This window comes from Lissotriton helveticus, chromosome 9 (genome assembly GCF_964261635.1).
Source record: "Lissotriton helveticus chromosome 9, aLisHel1.1, whole genome shotgun sequence".
NCBI lineage: Eukaryota > Metazoa > Chordata > Amphibia > Caudata > Salamandridae > Lissotriton > Lissotriton helveticus.
This window is the reverse complement of record NC_136070.1, coordinates 73,283,121-73,302,664: the sequence shown is the minus strand read 5'-3', so window position 1 is coordinate 73,302,664 and position 19,544 is coordinate 73,283,121. Positions and strand designations below refer to the sequence as shown.

The 19,544-nt window shown below is 42.5% G+C and overlaps 1 protein-coding gene across 1 annotated transcript in view; it reads right to left on the bottom strand.

The window, feature by feature from the left end:
- The window catches only part of PAPLN (papilin, proteoglycan like sulfated glycoprotein), a 419,313-nt gene that overhangs the window by 103,290 nt on the left and 296,479 nt on the right, over positions 1-19,544 (bottom strand). The window contains exons 8-11 of the mRNA XM_078659503.1: positions 17,646-17,726; positions 15,601-15,773; positions 9,863-9,986; positions 1,257-1,383 (exon numbers count right to left, since the gene is read on the bottom strand). Of these exons, the coding sequence (XP_078515629.1) occupies positions 1,257-1,383; positions 9,863-9,986; positions 15,601-15,773; positions 17,646-17,726 (505 nt within the window). The remainder of the gene's footprint in view (positions 1-1,256; positions 1,384-9,862; positions 9,987-15,600; positions 15,774-17,645; positions 17,727-19,544) is intronic.

Here is a 19,544-nt window from a genome sequence, read left to right as displayed (position 1 = left end):
ATTCTGTTGACGGCAGGAGTAAATATGTATTTAGAGAGCAGATGGGGAGGAAATATTTCCAAACATTTGTAGCGCTTGAAAAGGAAATATATTTTCCCATTTGACCAATTGTCCTTCCAAGTACATTTATGCAGAAGTAAATGTACATCATGTAAATGTACATGTACATACATGGGAACAGATTTATAATTGAATTGCGTTGCCCTTGAGCCACGCAAGTGTGATGCAACTACTAAGCCAGATTTATCAAGGCACGCAAGACCACCTCGCAAATCGCAGTGTTGCGTTACTCTGCCCCAAGGAGGCGTTCCATGGGTGGTGCCTGGGTGTTCTCATGCATCCACATCTGGATTTTGGCGCAATCCCGGGTTTACCATCAGTGGTAGACCTGGGAGGGCGTAAAAATGCTCACAAGGAGAAATATTTTGTTCTTTCTGTAGAAAGAGAAAAATGCCTCAGATGATTGTTTTTGCACAGGAAGGTGTCCCTTCCGGCATGAAAACGATCCTGTCTGCAACGCCGGCACCCTTGCACCATGCACGAGGCTGTCTGCATTGACTCTAGACATCACATTGTGCACCAGCGCAAGAAAAGGACAGGAATGCACTGGATGATGTTAAATATGGTACATCACTGCACTTTCCCTTTCAGTCAGCTCAGCAAGGTGGCTTGATGTCCTGAGTTAAATAATAATGATAACTCTGCCCACTGGTAACTAATTTGAATAGGATGTATGTCATTACAACGCATGCTTTTACAACGCATGCCATTACGACGCAACTTTTACGACGCAAGTCGTTACAACGCATTGCATTGGGGGGCGCTGGATAGTGAATAGTTTAATTTACTATTCCAACTCCAGTCCCCGTGGATAGTAGGGAAGGTGTTGGATAGTAATTAAACTATTCCCTATCCTGGAGGGCCCTCCAGCGCAAAGCGTTGTAATAACTGCGTTGTAAAAGTTGCGTCGTAATGGTAGTTCGTTGTAAAAGTTGCGTTGTAAAGGATGTTTCCCATTTGAATACCATGTAATTCACAAAATAACTCCACAACTATGCCTGAGAATCTGCGGCAGTCACATATTCCTAGGAGTTGTCAAATCCTGTGTGAATCGCATGGAAGTTGGAAATTTACTCCACATGAAGGAGGAAAGCAATAGGGTTAAATTTACAACTAAAGTTTGTGAATCTGATCCACTGTGTGAAGTCTGAGATTTAATGTCCTTATAATTGGAGGGTGTCCTCCTCATGTCTCACCGTTTCGTCACAGGACAGGAGTGCACACTGCAGGTCCTGTTATTTTCGGGTGGTTTGCTATTCTGACACATGTAATCAGGATATCCCTCGTTGTCAATCGTGCAAAACACCAGTCTGGACTGGTAACCTGTAGAGGGAAGAAAGAAGCAAGAGTGCAGCATTAACCTTGATGTAGAGTTGAATTTCCACAAGTTTATGTTGTCATACAAAATGAAAAAGAGAGACAAATCTGAGAACTTAGATGGTTCATCATATAATAAAGGGTTCTGGCTATTTATTTATGTACTTGGTTATGTACTTAATGGAAAAAGAAGTACTGTATAGTAGAACACCAGCAGCAGATATCAAAATAGGTCCATTTGATAGATAACATACACCTAGAGGGATTCATGTATTGTACAAAGGTGCTTTATCCTTTAATAAACCATTGCAAGATACATAATGGAGTTTTATGATTGGGTCGCCATAAAGATCACGCAAGTTGAAGGCAGAAGAATTGAAATATATCAGAATATTCATATATTTGGCAAAGCTAAAATTAGCTGCATTGCTTTGTCATTTCTCCTCCCCTTTCACATGAGGCTGTGGTGACATATTCTCCTTTGAGTTTGTATGTTGGATCTTCACTAATATGTCCCCAAATCTACAAATGGAATCTAGCATTTCAAGGGTTCTTTAGTTGTCCTACGCCTTTCTTGGACAACTGGATGTCAACTTTGTGCAACACTCTACGGGGCATATTAGCAACAAATAGCGACATTTATCGCTAAATGAGCTTAGCGACTTTTTTTTTATCGCCGCGCTTCGCCGGATTTTATCGCAGAGATAACGTGTTATTAGCAACGTTTATCTCAAATGCGATAAAATATCCGGCGATAGCGGCTCAATGCGTGAATATCGCTGGAAATCCAGCGATATTCAGGCATTATCGCCAATAGGGTCTTAACCTGAATATCCACCTCCCATTGGATATACAGGTTAAGAAGTGGTCTGAGCAGGCGTTAGGTTTGGCGATATTCACGCTTAGCGCAAAATTTGTTATCGATTCGCCTGTGTTGATAATAGGCGAGAGCGATGTTAGCAACTGCTTTCAGTCGCTAAGAGGTTGGGTACGCCACTTTGTATGTCATTAGCGATAAATATCGCTGACATGCAAAGCGGGCCCCAAACCGGTCGCTATTGCCTACAAGCTGTCGCTAACTGCTGTTAGCGACAGCTTGCTAATAGGGCGATACAATTATCGCCGCTTTAGCGGGAAAAAGTCCTGCTAAAGCGGCGATAATGCCCTTGAGAATATGCCCCTAAATCCTGTATTCCAGGTCATATCCTAGGACATATTTTGGTTGCAGCACGACTGCTTTCCAATCATACTTTCAAGCAAAGGCATGGAGGAGTAATGGTGCAAACTCATATCCTTCCATAAAAACAAGTCTCTCATCATGGAGAGCCCTCTGTGGGAAGCTCTTCAAGGCCCACTGCAAAAAAGAAAAATATCCAGTTTCTAAATGGAATTTAATGTACATTTCAAAGGTTGCACATTTTTCATCCTTTCATCAAATCAGGCATAATTTGTTAAGGCCAATCAGCGGAGAGACTGCCTTGGAAGGGCATAGCAGAAACACAACGGCTGGACTTGTGGTGTGTTCTGAATGGCCAACCAGGCATTTTTATGTCTTTATATCTATTTATTCTCATACTAGTGTTGCTTTTTTCCAATACAGATCATACTGGGGTTCTGCGATAATTCTGAAGCAAGCTGTTGAGATTATTAAGTATTAGCAAATCTAAACTAAGGTGTATAGATATTGACTGCAAAACACGTCTGCCAAGCTCATGTCGTCCTTCCATGTTTTTGTGTCCTCCAGTACAGCAGATTCTGATTTTTGTCCATCAAAGATGGGTAGTGCAGTTCGATACTATGGTCAAAACTGTTTTTTCTAGTGCAGTTTATGGACCTCATGAAAATTATTGTGCATTATTCCCAAGATATTAGCAGTAAGAAGCAGGTGGGACTTTAGTAAGTGATGTAGACAGATAGCCAGAATATTAATTTGGTTGTATTTAGTCTCATTTTTGCTATGCCAAAGCTTGTTTGCACTGAGACTTTGTAGTGGCAAAATAGATGCAGTGCTTCATGACACATGCGCATTGTTGTGTACGATTGGGCAGCCATCTTGGAATTTTATTTTTATTAATGCAAGGTCTTTCTAAGATGGACTTCACCCATCATTATGCAATTGTGAGAATGAATACTGATGCACTGGTGGACACTTTGCCATATTAAATTTACTTTCCAACATGGCCGCCGGCCATTTTAGAACAGTAAGATAGATAAAAGAGAAAAAAAGTGTGTGGGGGACTTACATAAAAGTAAGTGAGTTGCTACGGAGCCCTTTGCCACTGCTGAGCCCTCCTTAACAAATAAATAAATAATCAAAACAGAATTAATTTTGAAAAAGGGAGCAGGATAGAGAGCCTGATTGGAGTGCTTTTGGAGTGACACATGAGTCAAGAAGTGGATGAGAATAACTAAAGAGCGCACAAGGTGGTTGGGGCTACAGGGATGTCAAAAGAGACATACAAAGGGGGTGAGGCCAGTGGGGCTCTACAGGTGGTACGCAATACATGCCAGACACCCGGGCACTAGAACAAACGTACGGAGGCAGCCATGACGCCTGAGCAAGTGCAAAGGTAAAACAACACGTGAAAAATAGCATACGGTGTGTTCAGAGAGAAGTGGTTGGCATGCACCTAAGGGTAACAAACACAGGTACAAGGAGAGCACCGCAATAATGGCACACACTTAAACTGAGAAATGGGAAGGACAATGACGGTTACGGGCATCCGCTAGCCGGCCCTAACCAGTCGCAAATAATTATCTTGCAGTGATCTGCCAGGACAATCACTGTTATGATTATTGATGCACCATGGCTCATGTAACCGAGGGCGCGTCTTGAGACGTTTAAGAAATTTCCATAAGTGGTGTGGCCGATGTGATTGAGAGCATGAGAACTATAGCAAGTAACATTGATTGGCCGGTACCGATACGGTGAGAAATAGACTTTGATAAAGTGCACTAAACAGCAACCGAAAGTAGCTAGTTGGTGGGGGGCTCTGTCATCAACGGGGGCCTCCTCCAGAGCTGTGGCGGAGTACAGGGCAATCTGGAAGCAGATGGACAGTAGGGGTACCTCTGCGGCAGAAGGATACAGTCAATACCTCTGCCTGGCACAGTAGGGGTGCCTGAGCCAAGAACCTGGAGCCGAGGGGGTTCCAGGAAACAGCGTCGGCGCCCGTTAGTCCTTCGGGCGGTCGGGGGGCCTGAACCGACCGGGGGTGTGCCTCATCGCTCCGCCCTGACAGGGGGGGCGGGAGTAGATCGAAATAAAGTGATAATGTACTGCACCGTCAGAGCATCGACTCGCCGTGCAAGATGGCTCGTTAGGCATGCGGGTCAGCGAGGGGCTGCCGCATTGGATCGCCTGTAAGATGACCCACCTTATCTGCTACTTGTTGTGCGAAATAAACCTGCACCACTGCTTTCCCACAAATATGTCTCGTGAGTTTCCTTGGTATGTAAGTGTTATGGTGCACAAGGTGGAGCGAGCGCTGGCGGTGTGGGCACTATGCCGCTGGCCGCGCGACGCAAAGGGGAGCTGAGCGAGACAGCGTCCTAGTACCACATGCCGCGCGAGAGGAACTGCAGCGCGCCAGTCTATTGAGCCGCCATCCTCGCTAATGACCAATGGGAGGGCGCGACCAATGGGAGGGCGCCCTCTGGCGGGGTGGGCGTTCCCAAGGGGTTTATAGAGAGCACAGCAACGCTGCTCAGTCTCTCCTGCCGCGCTCGTTCCCTGGGCTGCTCTGCGCTGTTCCCACCCTATCCCTGACCCAGCGGCAGAGCGGCAGGAGAAGTTGCGAACTGTTAATGGTCTTGTTTTATGTTGCAGGCGGAGTCACAGGGCGATCTGGAAGCAGATGGGCAGTAGGGGTACCTCTGCGGCAGAAGGATACAGTCAATACCTCTGCCTGGCACAGTAGGGGTGCCTGAGCCAAGAACCTGGAGCCGAGGGGGTTCCAGGAAACAGCGTCGGCGCCCCGTTAGTCCTTCGGGCGGTTGGGGGGCCTGAACCGACCGGGGGTGTGCCTCATCGCTCCGCCCTGACAGGGGGGGCGGGAGTAGATCGAAATAAAGTGATAATGTACTGCACCGTCAGAGCATCGACTCGCCGTGCAAGATGGCTCGTTAGGCATGCGGGTCAGCGAGGGGCTGCCGCATTGGATCGCCTGTAAGATGACCCACCTTATCTGCTACTTGTTGTGCGAAATAAACCTGCACCACTGCTTTCCCACAAATATGTCTCGTGAGTTTCCTTGGTATGTAAGTGTTATGGTGCACAAGGTGGAGCGAGCGCTGGCGGTGTGGGCACTATGCCGCTGGCCGCGCGACGCAAAGGGGAGCTGAGCGAGACAGCGTCCTAGTACCACATGCCGCGCGAGAGGAACTGCAGAGCGCCAGTCTATTGAGCCGCCATCCTCGCTAATGACCAATGGGAGGGCGCGACCAATGGGGGGGCGCCCTCTGGCGGGGTGGGCGTTCCCAAGGGGTTTATAGAGAGCACAGCAACGCTGCTCAGTCTCTCCTGCCGTGCTCGTTCCCTGGGCTGCTCTGCGCTGTTCCCACCCTATCCCTGACCCAGCGGCAGAGCGGCAGTCGAAGTTGCGAACTGTTAATGGTCTTGTTTTATGTTGCAGGCGGAGTCACAGGGCGATCTGGAAGCAGATGGGCAGTAGGGGTACCTCTGCGGCAGAAGGATACAGTCAATACCTCTGCCTGGCACAGTAGGGGTGCCTGAGCCAAGAACCTGGAGCCGAGGGGGTTCCAGGAAACAGCGTCGGCGCCCCGTTAGTCCTTCGGGCGGTTGGGGGGCCTGAACCGACCGGGGGTGTGCCTCATCGCTCCGCCCTGACAGGGGGGGCGGGAGTAGATCGAAATAAAGTGATAATGTACTGCACCGTCAGAGCATCGACTCGCCGTGCAAGATGGCTCGTTAGGCATGCGGGTCAGCGAGGGGCTGCCGCATTGGATCGCCTGTAAGATGACCCACCTTATCTGCTACTTGTTGTGCGAAATAAACCTGCACCACTGCTTTCCCACAAATATGTCTCGTGAGTTTCCTTGGTATGTAAGTGTTATGGTGCACAAGGTGGAGCGAGCACTGGCGGTGTGGGCACTATAGATATTGACTGCAAAACACGTCTGCCAAGCTCATGTCGTCCTTCCATGTTTTTGTGTCCTCCAGTACAGCAGATTCTGATTTTTGTCCATCAAAGATGGGTAGTGCAGTTCGATACTATGGTCAAAACTGTTTTTTCTAGTGCAGTTTATGGACCTCATGAAAATTATTGTGCATTATTCCCAAGATATTGGCAGTAAGAAGCAGGTGGGACTTTAGTAAGTGATGTAGACAGATAGACAGAATATTAATTTGGTTGTATTTAGTCTCATTTTTGCTATGCCAAAGCTTGTTTGCACTGAGACTTTGTAGTGGCAAAATAGATGCAGTGCTTCATGACACATGCGCATTGTTGTGTACGATTGGGCAGCCATCTTGGAATTTTATTTTTATTAATGCAAGGTCTTTCTAAGATGGACTTCACCCATCATTATGCAATTGTGAGAATGAATACTGATGCACTGGTGGACACTTTGCCATATTAAATTTACTTTCCAACATGGCCGCCGGCCATTTTAGAACAGTAAGATAGATAAAAGAGAAAAAAAGTGTGTGGGGGACTTACATAAAAGTAAGTGAGTTGCTACGGAGCCCTTTGCCACTGATGAGCCCTCCTTAACAAATAAATAAATAATCAAAACAGAATTAATTTTGAAAAAGGGAGCAGGATAGAGAGCCTGATTGGAGTGCTTTTGGAGTGACACATGAGTGAAGAAGTGGATGAGAATAAATAAAGAGCGCACAAGGTGGTTGGGGCTACAGGGATGTCAAAAGAGACATACAAAGGGGGAGAGGCCAAGGAAAGATAGATACTCGGATGGAGTGCTGAAAACAAAAAAACAGACCCATCAAGTCTGCAATGGTAAAACACAACTAATCCAGTCAAAACAGTGAGATCAAAATGCTCCAGGCCAGGATAAGCACATGAACAGGGAAAAGGCCATCAAATTAAGAGCAGAGACCTGAAATTTACAACAACCCCATCCAATAATTAGAATGTATCTAATCTGAAACAAGTGATATATGGACTAACACAATATGCACTGTCTAAGCCTACATTCCCCTCCAATCACAAATATATGTATTTATCATTCTTCAGGCTGTAGGTATTTGGACCCAGATTTACTATGATTTTGTGTCTGGGTTTTTTCACTTTTGTGGAGCCGTCCAGACCCAAGTCATCTTTGGGATTTACTAATGGTTTATTAAACATAAATTAACCCAATGCAACGCATATTCCTGCCTTGCGTTACCTTGCATCAAGTAGGTATTACATGGGTGGAGCATAGGCATTCCCATGCATTCACCCATATATTTTAATGCAAAGCAAGATTTGCAAAGACTTGTAAACCCCACAGAGGTGTAATGAGGATAAATATCTTTATTTCTCCTCGTTACTCCTTATTTCCATGTACGCTGCATTCTGCAGCACACACAGGAAGAACAAGATATGCCTGTATGGATTGTTTTTGTGCAGGAACGTGCCCCTTCCTGCACAAAACCTTCCTGTAACACATGCACCTGTGCACCATGGCGCAAGGGTGTCTACATTGACACTAAGCAGCACACAGTGCGCCAGTGCAAGAGAGAGCAGAAATGCGCCATGTCTTTGTAAATGTGGAGCTGTTCTCATCCTTTTACACAACGCAACGCAGCAAGGTTCCTTGTTGCACAATGTTGAGTGGAATAATAGTAATTATGCCCCTTAGCCCTTAGCGTGCTACCGTCTTAGCTGTTTCATGTATCTCTGTTCAACAGTCATTTAGTCGTATTAATTCCACCAAAAACCCATATTCTGCATTCTTCCGTTACTTCACCATGTCACCTCTGTCATAGCAGTGATTCCCTCCAACATTTCTATGGAATCAGCCTTAACCTGGGCATTGGGCTTGCCCTCATGTAGGGTGAATTCAGAAAGTCTAATATGCTACAACTTGTCTATCCGCTGAAAAGTACATGCTATACATGTCTTTTTTACATGCCCAGCGATAAAGGGCTATTGGAGTGCAGAGGAAAAAGATATAAGTGACATTTTGGGGGTAGATATAATCTTTACTGAAATACTGCTGCTTCTAGGAGTGGATTACGCAACTCAACAGGCGCTAAGATCTAAACAGAGGGGGTTATTGTTTTATTTAATTCTTCTGGCTAGAAGGGAAATTTGTAAGTTATGGCTAGATCCTCAACCCCCTAATGCAATAGCCTAGATGAATGCGGTTAAATGGGCATGCAGGCTGGATATTAAAAGTGGAAGGCAGAGCCCGGCTGAAGTGTGGGCCCGCTTCCAGAACTGGCTGAACTGAAACGATAATCTAATTCGGAACCTTGTCCAATGATTACATCAGCCCATGGATTAGGGCGGGGGGGGGGGTTTAGCGGAGTATCCCGTTTCCCTCCGTGTCCTACTAAGAAGGACAATGTGGTGCCGTGGAAGATACTGGTGGTAACTGCTTGGACCATAGAGGGATTAAGGGTGCCTCGGTTTCCGAATCGGCACCCATGGTGCAATAACCATGGTGTGATGAGGACAAAAAAAGAAGAAAAAAAAAAAAGAAAAGTACTAACGTGATCACAGTGACACAGTAGTCTGCACCCTTTGCTGGCTCCCAGTGAGCATAATCATTATGGGAGTGCAACATTTTTACAGTTTGCTTTCCTGCTGTTACGCGAAATCACAGCAAAATTATGCATAATAACGCAAACTTAAAATTTGTCATTTCATGCTATATTTTAACATAAGATGTGTGCTTGCGTCATTTTTTGGTACAGAGACCCATTTAAACAAAAGCACCACAAGCAACAGCTACTCGTTGTTCTTGTCTGTTCGCAGTAGATTTTTTCAGCGAATGACGCATAATTACACAAAGTAACGAAATTTAGGGCATTTCGCATAAGAAGCATAATACAGAATTTCTGAAAATACACAAATTATGCCAGCATAATTTACTTTTCGCCCAAGCCTAATAATAAGCTGATTTAAGTCTCTCTCCTGAGTCCACAAGACCTTCCATAATATTGACTCTTTCGTCCGAACTTCCAACCTCATCCAATATCATCCCAGCTGCTCTTTGAGGCTTGCTGAGGGTAAATAATCCGTGTCACTGTTAGTGTGCAAGGGTCCAAGAGACAAAAGCTCTATCTCTTTTCTAGCTTCAAAGATGTACAATTCTAGCAACTTCTTCTGGGGAAAATGAATGATCATCACTGCCCTCAAGTCCCGCCTATTGCCACCTTGCGTTGCTACATCTTGGATCAAGCGCCTTCAAGCCATCTCTGAAATGCCCTTGTGCTAGAAAAGCAATATACATAGATTAGGTTTCTTTTACAAAATAAACTCTGCATGTGACTATGAAATTGACAGACACCTACCTCCTCCGCACTCAGCGCTGCACTCAGTCCATGAACTATAGCTCCATTGGTAGCCCAATCTTTCACCTTGGTGGGGTAGGTAATACTCAAATTCCACCCCCTGGTTCCGCTCTTGACTAATGAGCTGAAATGAAAAAAAATTAAGGTTTACTATTATCTCCCTTTCTTCTTATTTAAAGTTTTCTTGTGTTCCTCATCAGCTGTCTTTGAATTATCTCTTATCCTATAAGGTCCATGGGCCCGATGAGATGAAAGTCTAACTTTACGACTTTCAGTATTCACAAAGGGTATTTACGATTAGTAAAGTTACACTTTTGTCTCAGTTAAAGTTAAGTTTTGGTCTTAAAAAGACTGAAAGCTAGTCTCAGTTAAACTTAAGACCAAAACTTAAGTTTGACTGAGACAAAAGTCTAACTTTACTATTCATAAATGTCCTTTGTGAATACCCAAAGTCATAAAGTATGACTTTCGTCTCAGTTTACCTGTGTGAATTGGGCCCCATGTGTTTTCATTTATACTGCAGACATGAAAACAATATATACACTTAAGCCCAATGTTGTGTCGGGTTATATGGTATCCCTTCCTAAATATTAAGTAAATTATAATCAACCTGTGGTAGTTATATGATGGCAGCTGCCAGCTCAAGAATAAATCACAATAACAGCTTCTATTATGAACTCCCCAAAAATCTTTAAATCCCCTACAAGTGGTAATGGTAGATTTGTAAGCATCTGTAAGTGAGATCTTGTGTCCGATGCCACAAACCCATTCCCAGTCATAACCTCAAAGAATTATCTGCCTTTCCTAAGACATATTACTGTATCTGCTTCTGACTATAAGGCTAAAAAACAGGAATATGTCTACTTCACCCAAGGCTAATTTCCATAGTCGAAGTTAAAAGTTTGACTTGCCATAACATTGTATTCAAGATATTGGGTACTGTAAATGCAATAATGTGTATATAATATTCTCAATCGGAACTCCACCTTTTTGAACCTTGACAATATACTTTCCTTCACAATGTTGTGGTATTTGATATTCTGAATTCCTAGTACGATATTATGGCTGGACAATATTTAAAACTCAATATTGCAGTGCTGCACCTTTCTATGGTGGTGTTGGCAAAAATATTTCTCCATCAGAAAAAATAAATATGTTATTCAAGTACAGACCAGAAAACAGAAAGAAAAGTTTGATGTGCTAATCACGTCTTCTAAACTTACGTCTTTTTTGGGTACCTGATTGTCCGCCCTATGAACAATCTGCAGGAATGAATACATGGCAAATGAAGTTTTCATGGAAACCTACCGCATGTGTACATTTCCATGACTCCTCTGGCGGTTTGTCACAGAAATCTACTCAAAGTGGAGGAGGAGAAATGTACAGAAAGTAGAATTTCAACATGTAGGAACAGGTTTGGGAACCGGCCCCTAAAACTAGTGCTGGGAACCGGTGAAGTAAGGGTGCATCTTCACCATGAGCATAGGTGCTGTTGCAATGCATGTGAGAAACATGACAACATGCTTGCTGGAGTAACAGATTATGTAGGAAGCAACCGTAATATACCCTTTTAGCCCACTGCAGAGGGCTATACCAATTGTTAAAGGTCCCGAACCATAGGCCTGAGCCGCAGGCGAGGGCCTGTAAAGAGGGAGAGGGCCTTTAACAACTGGTATAGCCTGAGGCAGAAGGGCTATGAGGATATATTATAGCTATTAGAACATTCCACTCACTAAGGAAGAATGTTCTAAATTAAAAAGGGAGAAACAGGAAGACAAATATTGGAATGTTGGAGTTCCTGGCTTATATCAGCCATTATATACCCGGAGCTACTCCACTGTCTCCAATGGTGCTCTCAACATTCCAATGTTCTACTACAAGTTGGTTTGGTCCTCAATAATATACTGAATGAGAGCCATGGTAATAAAGTCAATGCCAGAAACGGCTATCACTCCAATGAGTGCAATGCTTTTCCGGGTGGTATTGGTGTTGAATGTGTAAAGAGTGCCCTGGAATGGTTTGGTAGAATAAGCATGAGTTCATGCTTATTCTAGGGGATGACCTTGAATTTTAGTATTCTCTGTGTGACTGAAAGTGTAGGGCTATCACTGGAGGTACTTGACAATCAGTGCGTGGTTGCAATTCATTAGGTATTTCATCATTGTTAAACAGTATTAATTCAATTCCATGAGCAAAGTCATGAATAAAACACTTGCACACCAGCCAAGTCACATATAATACAAAAACTACATCCTAGGATGTAGAATGTAATTTTAAAAGCAGAAATTGTGCCATTAACCCAGACCCTACTGTAGACAAATAACACATTCTAAAAAGTGTCCCCATATTGCTTTACACAATTTCTTCCTGTTCTGCATGGAATATGTAATTCTTTCCAATATTTCATTATTTCTGAATCAGGTGAAGTCTTTCCAGATTAGTTTTTGCATTTAGTAGTAATATGTCTCAAAATTCACGATCACAGTGGATATTAAACATAAAAAAAGAAAGACATGCAATCTCTATTTAGCAGTCGAAGTGATGCAAATATGTCTCCATACATTAAAAGAAAATACGGCAGAATGGAGAAACATGTCCATATTTTAAATGAGACATACAGCTAACAAAAACCTTATTACTACGACAACAGAGAAACACTTTTTTTAAATTTAAAAAGTAGTAAAGTCTGTATAAGCATTGCAGGAGATGACTATCTGGCCAAGGCTCCTAAAACAGCCGTTTTAAGAGCACACAAATGTGATCAAAAATTGAAAGCATGATTTATACAATGGAAAATGGCACATAGGACTGTTTAAATGAACTAAGAATCAGCATAAGGGGGAATCATGAGTGCAGAAACTATCTGACTGGAATATAAAAAGAGAATCCAATAAACTATGGAAGGAAATTATAAGAATACCAGATAAATACAGATAGATGGCAATAAATCACATTCATCAAACAGAGGCATTAGGATTCTCCGAGAAGTCCTGCAGGGACGTGAGCTTATAGACTAATAGAATTATACCAGATGACGACTATTGAAATGCATTATGTAAGGTACTGGTCCGGTAAGGTACTGGAGAGAACTGGAAATGACATGAGCTATGTTGATTAGTAAGTAAAATCACTGAATACCATATTTCTATTATAATTGTTACTAACTGTAATAATGGTTAATTTACTATAGATGACCAACCAATCTGGTGTGAAAAGCATTGAGTGACAAAACATAGGTGGCACTAGGCTCAAAATACTAAAAGCAATGCTACATTTTGTGAATAAATTGAGCTCAACATTTTTTTGAGAAAGTTTGAGTAAAAGGTATTCTTTCCCACCAGTTCATAGATACAGCAGACTGATTACAAATATGGATTTTTAAGGAGAAAACCTGGAGCGGGGATCTTGAGCTATTCTGCATGAGAATGCCGATGATACCCTGGTTAATCTGGATGAACTTCAGCAAATTCAGGAATAGTAAAATAGTGAGATACTGAATGCAAGTGCTGTCAGGGCACTCGCCCGGATGCAACCAGAACAATATAAAATTTACAAGAGGCGATAGATAAACGCAGTGGAAAGCAATGACTCCTAAGAGAGGTACAGGGGGGCCATGCTGCCAGTTTTGCTACCTCTGACATCCAGTCATCTAATTCTGCTGTCTCCTCCTCCTCCTTAGAGTTTCTAGGCCACAATCACTTTTTTTAGAACCCAAAACTGTAACAAAGGTAGCAGTTCCTAAGTGCAGGTGATGTATCTGATGGTCCCAGGCACTAACACCTGACAGTGAGGGGGGTTTAAAAAAAGGCATAACTTTTCTGAACAGCGTCATTGACGAGCACTGTTTGAGTGGTTTAAGAAGACCATCCCAGACCAGGAGCCCAATTTGCAATCGCCATTTTGTAGCCATTCTCATGTTGGGAGAGAAAGCAATTTCTGACCGGCTGGCCAAAGAGCCCCATGTATTTGGCACGATATTCACCTCACATGATATTTTTGGTTCAATAGTTGTCTCAGTCATCACCTGGTGACATCACAAAGGAGAGCGGTTCAGCGCTGTGAGGGTTTAATTCCAAATTTGGGATTTCCTTTGACTTACTTGCTTCAAAAACAGAGCATCCAGAACAAGGAAAGGTTCAGTCCAGAAACACTTAGAGAATAAATATTAATCTTGGTAAAGGAATGAAAATGAATACAGGATTCTAAAAGGAATAGAGAGAAGTAATTTTGCAATATCGGTGACATCTGAAATCATGTTGAAAGTTAATGAATCATTAATTATTAAAATGGTTTTAATACCCAGTTAATGTGTACTTCATATTCAGTACTGAAGAGTGTTAAAAGATAAAGTGACAACAGGGAAGTGGAAAAAAAAATACCTTCACTGGGGCAGATACAAATGTTTGGCAAACAAATAAATGAAACCCAAGTTCCAATTAAACTGTTTCCATGTTACATTATCAGACACTGCCTTTAGGCACAAGGGAGGGAACCATAAATCAACAACTCCAAATGGTCCAAAATGCGGCTGCGAGACTTTTAATGAGGATTCCTTACAAACACTCTATCTCTCCGCATCTCCTTTCCCTTCACTGGTTACCAGTGGCAAGCAGAATAAAATTTAAAGCACTCACCCTGGCTTTTAGATCTCTGTTCGGCAACTGCCCAAATTACCTGAAAGCTAGACTACCAAGATACACCCAAGCCCGGTCCCTTAGATCCAACAACAGTGTACGCATTACAGCCCCTAGAGCAAAAAGAGCCAGGTTAGGTGGACGCACCTTCTCGGCCAATGTGGCGGCACTATGGAACTCGCTACCCCCTGCTCTCCAACAGGCTCCATCCGAAGCATGTTTCAAGCGATTACTGAAAACCTGGCTGTTTGCCCAACCACGCTAGGCACCACGTTAGACTCCAGCTCTCTACCTAAACGGGCACAACACTGTTACTATAGCGCCGGGACACCTCCTCGTGAGGTAGCTGTTCGCGCTTTATAAAACTCTGTATTATTATTATTATTAACATCTAGAGAGTGTGGAATGAGATGTTTGCAGGTAGTGCCCTGCAAAGGTAGATTTGCTAGGGACGTTGAAAGTTTTAGTGTATATCAGATTGTTGGGGACATGTAATAAGACTATTTTGCCCAGCCCATGTGGGCTGTGCTATTTGATGCAGATATTTAGAGATATCATACAATGTAAGCTAAATTTGGGTTAGGAAAGATAACAATGTGACCATATTACCCCTTTCATGATTGCCTTGCGATCATGTCCAATGACATGTAGATATGATTACAAAGTATTTATCAATGTTTAACAATATCCATAAACATGGCCTGAAACTGCACCAAGATTGAGCTGCTGGCATCTGCCAAGTGAGGGTATTAAGCACAGGTTCAGACGACTGTCTGACCTTCCTAAATTATTACAGCTCTATGATCATTATATGGTTTTAGTCTGGGAAATTTGAAAACTCTTAAACTATTGGAAGGGATAGCAGACTCTGACTTTTCCCTTCAAACGATTTTGGAGACATTTGCTGACATTGACTTTCTCTGCTATCCACTAAGAGGAATCAACACAGTCCTGATCAATTATCTTAATCTAACTCCATGTTCTTTTTCTATCCACCTAGGATGTAGATTTTGATTCAAAGCAGATAAGAAGTTCACTACTGACTGATACCCTCAGAAGAAGAAAGACACAAACACAAGATGTAATGAGCAAGAAGTCTCTCACCTCAATGACTAAGGGTTCTGTCGTCGGGCCTCTTGCGTACAGGAGCTCGGGTGCAAGGTCTCCCTCGGAGCCTCTATAGTAATTAAAAACTGTACTTGCAATGTTTAGAGCGCGGCCAAACTCTATCGTCCAGTGTCCATTCAGGTAATACTCTCCTCTGGCATTTTTGATGGCTGCAAAATGGCAATAGATCTCATGAACAGCGGTAAAGCATGAGCTGCATACGTAACTTTTAATCCTTCATGAGAAGAGTGCTAAACTATCTCCTATCAAGGCAAATAATAAAGCAGGATTGCCAAGCTATTAGAATAAATATTTATTGCATTTGAAAACATGTTCTAATGGTTATTTACAAAACATAAAGTTATTAAAATTAAAAAAACAATTTGAGATGAAATGCAAATGCTCAATCATTTATCCAAATATAATACTGTTATTACACAGATTAATAAATACTTTTAATAGGCAGCATTAAATCTATATGATAGATCCTTTTGTTGAGAAAAGGCTTCTCTGGGAATCACAATGCCTTGAAACTGTCAGCTATAATTTAGCATAATAAAAGAGTGCTCACTAACTCGCACCAGTACTAAATTAGCAGAAGTAGGAAGAATCTCTGTGAATTTTAGCAATTTTTACACCGTCCTAGAAACTTGAACTTTGCTCACAGTATGACTTTTGGAGCTAACTTTTTGACTCTCAACGCCATGAATCCTTAACAGGCAGTTGTAATTTGCCCATCATTCAATATAAAAAAAGAGAAGGTTCCATTTTGATATACCAAGAAGGTTTTTATAAATAAATGGTTACATCTTTTCTAGCAACAGGATTCCCAAAGGATGGAAAACATTAGGAGATCCATTACTGAAACAACTAATCCTTGATGGCACTTTATGTGAGTGATAATGTGAAGATAAGCAGCATACCTGAGATTTCTGAAAGGGTTCTGGTGAAGAAGAACTTGTGTACATTTGATTGTGCTAATGAGAAAAGGCACAAAGCAGTGTGCAGTAGAAAGTTCACTGACAATGAAGTAAAAAGACCCACTTGAGTTCTCCGTACAACACAACAGTAAAGTCTACTACTCCCTCATCACGTGCTTCAGGACTCTTTTAGGACAGGTGTGAAGTAGTGAAGTGAACACAAGGAGATGGTGGACGGAGCGCTGAAACTTTTCAAACACTCACCCCCAGTCACAGATCTGAGTTGAAAAGTCATGTGACATTCTCAGCAGGATCCTATTATCACTGTGCAGAGTTCTCCATAGTAGAGGATCCGCTGTGCAAACACACATCCATTTGTTTCCACCATGGAGAAAAATGTTTTATTCCATTGAGAAACCACTTCACCACCAGTCCACATTATCCGAGAGGTGACCCATTCTCCTTACCGTCTTGGAAAGAGGTTTATGCCATCCCTTGGCTGGACTACATATTTGATCCTTTCCATGTTGGAAAGGCGAAGGAGAGGAGTATATGAATTCCCAGCAAATGTCCACGTTCTTGGGCGTTCACAAACTTTCTGGGATAACACATTGAACACCATCTCCCACCCCGAGTGTGATTTATGAGTGGGGAGAACTATCTCTGCACTCATAACAGAGATATGTGCACAGGTACGCAAAGGTGCGATTGTCAAGAATTACTCTATGAGTTCCTGGCAGGCATATAAAGGTAGTAAATTCAATCTTAAACTTTCACTTATGACCCAGTGTATCTTTAAAAATAGGGCCCATTATGAAAGAGAAAGACAGGGTTGAAGAATAGAAGGGATATGAACTTAAAGAAGGTGAAGGGAATAAGGTGGTTGTTTACAAAGAATAGCAAAGTCAAGATATAAATACAAACTGCTAACCTCATGATTCTCTTAATTACATGCCAATAAACAGAAGCAACAGAAAACTTTAAGCCTTAGGCATTTGTGTCACAGTTGCTTTTAATGCTTTGGTCTGGACTAGTAGAGCTAGGCAGTCTTTGTGATGTTCTCTAGTAGGCACACAGTAAGATTACAATAGACACAACATAATTTGGGAAGGTCTATATTACCTAGGAAATTCCTTGTTGGGCTGACTTCTTTAATCTGGATGTTTGTAGCACCAACTGGGATGATGATGACCTGATTGTATCCTGCAGCAGATTGATAAAAAGCCAATCAAAGATAGATCCAACTGAAACATGTTGTCCTCATTCACATAAGCATTCAGAGATAGCAAGAACAATAAAACCAAACCAAAATCAAATGGAGACATAAACCAAAGAGTAACAGTTAGGGAACTGATACATGGAACATAAGAGTCCTGTGTTAATTTGTCAAATACTAAATGGTATAAGGTGCTAGGTGTAGAGAGGTTTGGAGTTTACCTGTCCACAAATCCTCTCAATTTTATTGTTTCATAGGTGGAGCTAGGCAATGGGGTTATGCTTTTTATGGTTCACTACAGCACAAAAGGGCTTGATTATGAATGTCAATCAACAGGGCTGTGATTTTGTGCTACATCGCACTGCCTACATTCGGGCAGACGTCCATATAAGAGGGGCCACATGCAACTGTGGCCTCTTTCCATTGTGTTTGGGGCATAGGTGCTTAGTTGTTATAACTTATGTAGCTTAAAGCAACAGACATTAATATGTGCTTTAAGAAAGGCCTGACCTCCTATGCCATGGGCTGTGGGATGGGCGACTCAAACAACCTGCCTGTTTTTCTGCACCTTACATGCCACCACAAATGTATAAAAACTACAAACTATCCCCTGAGCTAGCGCAGAGGACTCAAGTGTCCCATATCGAATTTCCCTCAAGATGTCCCGGGTTAACAAACACTATCGCCCTTATTCCGAGTCATTCAATATTTTGCATTCCCCCTTTACGCATTGGTTGAAATTATGGGTTGGATCATATTAAATGCACCTGGAAATTACCGGATGCATTCAATATTTTCGGAATAGTACTATTCATCACACTGGCTAAATAATATAACCCAGGATATTGTTATTTGTCAGGTGTGATAAATAGTACATATACTCAGAATCAGGGCTAAAATGTCATTAGGTTGATACTGAAAACTGCTATGTTGATTGTGATTCACAATATCTTTGGTAAGCAGTTTTGCCAATTTTTGTGCTGGGAAAACACTAGGGGCCTCATTTATGAAAAGTGACGCATCGCTGCGTGAAAACAGAGATGCGTCACTTTTCACTGTGCCCTTCTCGCGACACCAGTGATGCATCATATTTACAGTATGACGCATCATGGTGCAATGAGTTACAGATAGGTCAGTATTTCTGACGTATCTGTATGGTGCAAAAGTGACGCATTGCTGGAGTGTGTCACAAAAGTGACGCAACTCCAGCAATGTGTCCTTTCACATGGGGCATGCCTCATCTGCATACATTATACCTGGCGTAGATATCATGTAACGCTGGGGTTTACATAGTGACGCATCTACCAAGATGCGTCACTTTGTAAATATGGTGCAACAAGGCACATTTTTTACACTGCTGGTGCGTCACAAAAAGTGACGCACCTGCGGCGTAAAAGTGACACACGGCCTCATAAATGAGACCCTAGGTTGTGATTTCCATATGCTCTAATCCGTAAAAGGCTTTGAAAGCACAAGTATATCACAGGGTGCATCAGTAGGAACATTTCTCTAGACAGAAGCCGCTTCGGAGAAGAATGAAAAAAAACAGGTTATGGGATTATAGTACTTGGAATCAACCCGATCTTCTCATTTTATGCCGTCGATATCTTGCTGTGCCTCAAAGGCTCTCTGCTCAGGTTATCCCTAGTGCTTGATAGAGTAGACTTATGTTGCTAGGCATCCAGAAACTGTTTTTGTTTTGTTCCTGATTGGATACCCTTGCATCTACTGTACAGGCCCTAATAGGTCTCAAAGCAACTAAAACCAATGAATAATATTTCCAGTCCCTACTTCTTCTAGTATTG